The 5669-nt window shown below is 40.4% G+C and overlaps 2 protein-coding genes across 3 annotated transcripts; both read right to left on the bottom strand.

Moving 5' to 3' along the window:
* Nucleotides 1–191: 191 nt before the first annotated feature.
* On the bottom strand, nt 192–3210 carry LOC104806037 (probable serine/threonine-protein kinase WNK3). Of its 2 annotated transcripts, none has more exons than XM_010530757.1 (8): nt 2843–3210; nt 2666–2703; nt 2272–2499; nt 1954–2177; nt 1713–1870; nt 1441–1624; nt 1235–1363; nt 192–1151 (listed from the first exon to the last, which is right to left on the bottom strand). In XM_010530757.1, exons 1-8 carry the CDS (start codon nt 2933–2935, stop codon nt 442–444), a joined length of 1764 nt encoding a protein of 587 aa, XP_010529059.1. In that variant the 5' UTR covers nt 2936–3210; the 3' UTR covers nt 192–441. The 2 variants fall into 2 exon arrangements, with proteins under 2 accessions (XP_010529059.1, XP_019057161.1); XM_019201616.1 differs by having other exon boundaries at nt 2848–2903.
* Nucleotides 3211–3671: 461 nt separating this feature from the next.
* LOC104806036 (50S ribosomal protein L19, chloroplastic-like) lies at nt 3672–5663 on the bottom strand. The gene is made up of 5 exons (XM_010530756.1): nt 5621–5663; nt 4884–5027; nt 4715–4801; nt 4432–4565; nt 3672–3927 (listed from the first exon to the last, which is right to left on the bottom strand). The coding sequence occupies exons 1-5, from the start codon at nt 5627–5629 to the stop codon at nt 3822–3824; spliced, it is 480 nt and encodes a 159-aa protein (XP_010529058.1). The 5' UTR covers nt 5630–5663; the 3' UTR covers nt 3672–3821.
* Nucleotides 5664–5669: the final 6 nt, after the last annotated feature.

Here is a 5669-nt window from a genome sequence, read left to right as displayed (position 1 = left end):
CCGGCTTATCACTATGCATTTACTAAAGGTCCAAACTTTAGGGACAATATAAGTGTTGAAGAAGAAGCACCTGATCATATGGTACCTGAGACCCATTTGTAGTTTCATTGTATTTATCAAAGGATATTTGATTGTGCTTTGATCCTGTATACGCGCCAGATCTGAACAACAATCTGGTGTATGATTTGCAATGAAGAGAAACAAACCCCTCCTTTAAGTGACTAACAATCCGAAAACTTGTTTTTGATAATACCCCATATGAGATTCTCAGTGATTCAAGATTATCCTCTTTGTTCTGTACAAAGTTTCTAGTGTTTCCGTGACAAGAATCGGATCAAACCCAGAAAACAAACCAAGAAAGAGGGAATCTTTGCATTGACTCTCAAACCCTTGTTAGAACTCTCACTTGTTTCTTGTAGTAAACGTTGACCTGGTCATGCCCTAGCGTTTGAATTCAACAACTTTTGACTTGCAGCAGACAGACAGAACCTTCTGAAGGGTGTCTGGTGGGAGCTCTTGAAGGAGTTCTGAAACAGCAAGCTCATGCTTCCTCGTTAACTCATTCAGCTCCTCCTCGTGCTTCACTAATAATTTCTCGAGTTTGCTCCCTAAATTCTTGATCTCCATCTCCATCCCAGTTCGCATTTCGCTGCCCTCATCTCCATCACTCTTCTTTTCCTTGCAATCATCTGAAGTATGTCCATTCTGAACATGTTTGTTTAAGCTGTCTTCGTGCCTAATGGTGCCAGCATCCGATGATAACTCCGAGGCATGATGCTTTCTTAGAGAGTTTTCGTTTTCGGCTTTGCCCAAAGAGCAGTAGGTCCTACCAGACGGAAGTGTTTCCACTGAAAATGCATAAGGTGAATTAGTCTCCGCGCTCAAGGTAGATTTATCACTCGGGGCAGGAGAATTATCGTCTTCCCCTGTTTCACGATCATATGGATTTGCAGCAGTTCCATCGGGATTTTCTTCGTTGGATCCTATCGATGCCCAGTCTGGAATGTGGGATCTTATCTCGGACTCGATCATCTCAGCGATAGTTGAAACATCTTGGTCAGTCAGGTCAAGCTCCTCCACCATCTCAGAAGCAACAGAGGTCGGTGTATCTGCCTCGGTATTGAATGGGAAATGAATGTTGTGAAGATGACCTGAGACAAGCAAAACTATTCTGAATGTGCTTTCAAGAGATGTCAATAGAGATATACACATATAGGAAGGTAAGTAATGGAACCTGTGGAATCGGGTATTCGCAGTTTCAGAAATATAGTGTTCATATCTGTTCTTTGCCCTTGTACTGACAAATCTATACCAGACTCAGCTGCAGCAGCATTTTCCGATGCATTCAATACATTGCCGGTATCTGCAATATCTCGAGCCAAAAGTTACAGTCAAACAGTTACGGACTGTAAGCCATGCAAGAGGGTAAAAACTTTTTACCTGAATGACGGGTATTGGAAGGCAGAGGATGATGACTTATGACTTCCAACTCATCGGAACGCAGAAACGGGTCCTCCAGAAGTTGCTTGGCAGTTAATCGGTCAGACACTTTGGCAATACACTTTTCTATAAATATTCTGACTTCAGGATTCTCGACCTTTGCAAGTGAAGCTGGTTTTATTCCCTAACATTATTGAAAATGAAAACGATCATGAGAAGTCGGCAGTGAGACTCGGAAGGCTTCTAATGAAAAAAACACGAACTTTACTTACCGAAGTTACTTTTCTGTATATTTGAGCAGCATTGGCACACTCGGCATATGGATATTCAAATGTCACCAACTCGAGCAAGCACATCCCAAAAGCGTAAATGTCAACAAGCTCATTGTATTCCTCTTCGTAAAGCTCGGGTGCCATAAATTCCGGAGTACCTAACAAAATCGATGATCATAACTCAAGAAGTTCCAATACCACGAAGCATTAGAAAGACGACAAGAAAAGGGAAACCGCTCACCGATAACACTACGGGCTAAATGAGTTTGGTGCAAAATGGCAGCTAAACCAAGATCTGCAATTTTGACTTCGCCCTGGTTGCCATTGATGAAGATATTATCACACTTCAGATCTCGGTGGATCACAGGAGGATCATGACCGTGAAGATAAGTAAGACCCTCTAGAATCTGTCGAGACCATTTCTTCAATGCCCTCAAATCAACATGCTTATGCTTCTTCCTATACCTGCCCACGATCGGAAAATCATGCCTTCAGATAAAGACAAAAGTCAGGCATCACAGATAGAGATGATGGAAAATCACCGGATATAGAAACTCACTGTCGTAAAGTTCCCGAGGTGAAAATTTCAGTGATGAAATTGATGGTCTCGTCCTTTGAATCAACCCATGAATGGTAAAACTTTATTATATTCTTGTGCTTCAGAGTCTTGAGAAGATGAACTTCTGAATATAGATGTTCCATATCCACCGAATTACGCAACAGATCAGCTACCTTGATCTGATTCCATGCCACCTCTATTCCTTCCAGTTCATCAAACGCTCTGTATCTGAATTTGGCAAGCTCTAATCAAGGACATGAAACATTTTACTCATTTCATGGACAGAACAGAACAAAACCCTAATTGTACAAGGAAAGTGCTAAAACTCTGAAATATCAACCGGGTCTAGCTGGTAAACAAGCCAGGCCGATGGATCAAAGCATGAAAAGGATACACTTTCTTGAAAGCTCCTCTTCCTAAAACCTCCTTATACTGCAAAATTAATGGAAACACGTTGACAATCGACAGCAGCGACTAATAAGGAAACCCATTTGGGGAAAATCACACGAACTATCAAAAGGTGGGCAAAATCAACGCTTTGAGATCAAATGAGGTGAAATTCGACACAAACCCGACCGTAACGACCACTCGGGTCAATCTCGACGAACCCATCTGGATCATCCTGTTCTTGCTCGACCGACAAATCCGGTGGCGGTCCCGTCATGTTCTTGCGAGAACCCAAGCACCCTTATCCAGAATTCGGCTCTACCAAATCTCAGAGGATCAGAAATTGCTAAAACGAGAAAACTGAAGGATCCCCAGGAAATTGGGAGAAAAACGGATTCCAATTCCGAAACGAGAGGGATTCAGATGCGGGACTTTTGATCGAATCAGGTGTTATGCAGAACTCGAAACGTGACTCCTGAGTCCTGACTGACTTTGTGTGAAGGATCTCTCTTTTGTTTTCACATGGACTTTAGATTTGTTTGAAGCTTTGATATATTTCTCTTTTTATTCTTCGTATTTGTCTTTCCCCGTGGTACCAACATGTTGCTTCTCAACTCAATTTATTTTAGGATTGAGCTACTAATTTCCAATTTTCGAACTCAATCTAAAAAAAATTATATTGATATTAATTTTACCAGGTTTTTTGGGCAAATTTGTTTTCTATATGTTTGATTTGAATGAATTTTACATTTAGTATTTCTGTTTTTGTTTTAGAAAACAAAAATATTCCCCCAAGATTTCCATCAAAATAAAACAATATCTTTGATTTGTCATTATATATAAATAGTTGGATAAAGAGAAGTTCTCTATTTAAGAAAGATTAAAACCCCTAATACATGCCCGTGGTCCATCGCAATTGATTTATAACCACACTACAAAAGGAATATAGATGGAGAGATTGAGGAATTGAGAGAAGGGGTCCAAAGGTGGCGTATGATATAACAATGGATTGGTAAGGAGCACAAAACTTTTTGTGAGGCAAACAAACATCGTCTACAGCATTTTATTTTCGAAGATCGATCAGACAAGAAATGGAAAAATATGGAAATCTACCTCGAAAATCCTTCCAAAAAAGGACGAGGGATGGCAGGGAAATGCTAAGATTAGTGCTTCTTGAGTGCATTCATCTTGTCCCTGAGGTAGTAAAGTTTGGCTCTTCTAACTTTCTTCTTGTCCAGCACCTTAATCTCCTTCAGGTTCGGGGAATACCTGTCACCAGACACCGGCTTATTAGCCATATCGCAACAGCAGGACTCGGGTCTGAGCCACAAACAAGAAGGAAGTACGGGAAAGATCTTATTAAACTCTTAATGCTGTTTATGATGATCTCCAAACATGAAAGAAAATTGATCTCCATAGCCAGAAGAAGCCATGCTAAGAGGGCAAAGGGTGCTTAGACAAAGTTTTGATACAGTAAATTTCTAGTAGCTCCATGGGAATCTTCCTTGACAATAGTCAAAAAAAGGGTAAAAAGAGATTCTGGATTTTACAAATGAGATTTTCACCAATGGTTAGAAGTGGTTTCGAGTGTGATCCCATATGGGATTATGAGGGCAGGATGAGAGTTGAGATTAACACAATTCTCTTATCACATCAGCCTGCTATCTTCGATTTGGTGAATCATTATCAATCTATAATGCAGCAGAAATAGTACGAAGCCCAGGCAAGAAATGAAAGTTAGAGAGAGAGAGAGAGAGGGGCTGAAGAACTTACAAGGGAAACATCGATTCAACTCCAACTCCAGCCACAAGCCTCCTAATCCTAAATGTAGAATTGAGACCAGCATTACGTCTTGCTATGACAATGCCTTTCACAATTGAAGCACGCCTCTTGTTCTCAGGCACTTCCTGCTCAAACAAGGGAAAGTCCGCAATAGAGTAAACAAACGTCAATGAAATGTTTCACCCATTTGGGCAATGGAAACGAAATATAAGATATTTTTGCATGCAATTTCTTTACAAGTGGAATGAATCTGAGCCAAGGTCAATAATATTACCACTTTGAGCTGAACAATGTAACCGGGCTTTATATCAGGTATCTCTCTTTGAGCTCTCACTTCCTCAACTGCCTCCTTATCTAGAATCTGCAGAAGGTACAGATAGAAGCATCAATTTGTAGGACATTTACACAAGTAACTCTGTGATGATTGAGAACAGGTGCTATACCTGCATTATATGCTTTGCAGTCTTATCAAGCCTTTTGAATTTGATCCTTGGAGGTGCATCAGAAGCCGAATCAAACGGTTGGACAGAATCTCCAGTGGTGGCAAAGCCCCTTGATGAACTTGTAGCTGTAAATATCCGTCCATGCTGTCTCGACCAATCATATCAAGCACACAGAAGTCATGTTTCGAACACTAACACAATCAAAGAACTAGAGAGTAAAACACTGTCATGGGACCTACAATTAGGAAGAGGGAAAATGCGAAAGCAGTTAATGGATCACAACAAGCTGTCTGTATTCATAACTTGATGAAATGAAAAAAAAAAAATTGGAAAAGGTTCCTCTATTTCTGTGTTGTTAATTGGCTATGATCGGAGGACAACAGCAAGGAACTTCGAAAAAATAACAAGCAGAAACGCCCAACATAAGAAAGTCATTTCTTGTTCTTTTGTATACACTACTGTCTCTAATGATGATTCAGGTCATGAGCTTCATCAACCGAAGGGTCCATACCATCACTTTGAAGACGGATCCAGATGCATTTCCTATTTCAGAACCAAGGCTCGATGTTTCTTACCCTTTTACTAATTTCCAACCATACCAACCAAAGAACAAAGCAAAAACTCCATTTTCTTCTATTCAATTCAACAGAAAAATTTCTCCTTTTCCTTCTGCCCAACGAAAGGAAGCGATATGAACAAATGAATCCCAGAAAAGCAAACAAAAGGCAGTAACTTACTGATACCATTGAAGACGAAGATACGATCCTCCGGACAGAGTTAAGCAGA

The sequence above is a fragment of the Tarenaya hassleriana genome, unplaced genomic scaffold, assembly GCF_000463585.1.
Source record: "Tarenaya hassleriana unplaced genomic scaffold, ASM46358v1 Cleome1114, whole genome shotgun sequence".
Taxonomy (NCBI): Eukaryota; Viridiplantae; Streptophyta; class Magnoliopsida; order Brassicales; family Cleomaceae; genus Tarenaya; species Tarenaya hassleriana.
Note: the sequence above shows the minus strand (reverse complement) of the source record. Positions and strands in the feature narration are given on the sequence as shown.

Bases quoted from the DNA above. Each gene is read 5' to 3' on its own strand.
- LOC104806037 (XM_010530757.1), bottom strand. From the start codon at position 2,935: ATGACGGGACCGCCACCGGATTTGTCGGTCGAGCAAGAACAGGATGAT. The intron at 2,704-2,842 runs GTTTGTGTCGAA...TTAATTTTGCAG, and splicing joins CGAGTGGTCGTTACGGTCGG to TATAAGGAGGTTTTAGGAAG. The intron at 2,178-2,271 runs GTGAGTTTCTAT...GATCGTGGGCAG, and splicing joins ACCTCGGGAACTTTACGACA to GTATAGGAAGAAGCATAAGC.
- LOC104806036 (XM_010530756.1), bottom strand. The intron at 4,802-4,883 runs GTATAGCACCTG...TACCTTCTGCAG, and splicing joins CTGCAAAGCATATAATGCAG to ATTCTAGATAAGGAGGCAGT. The intron at 4,566-4,714 runs GTAATATTATTG...TTGTTTGAGCAG, and splicing joins ACATTGTTCAGCTCAAAGTG to GAAGTGCCTGAGAACAAGAG.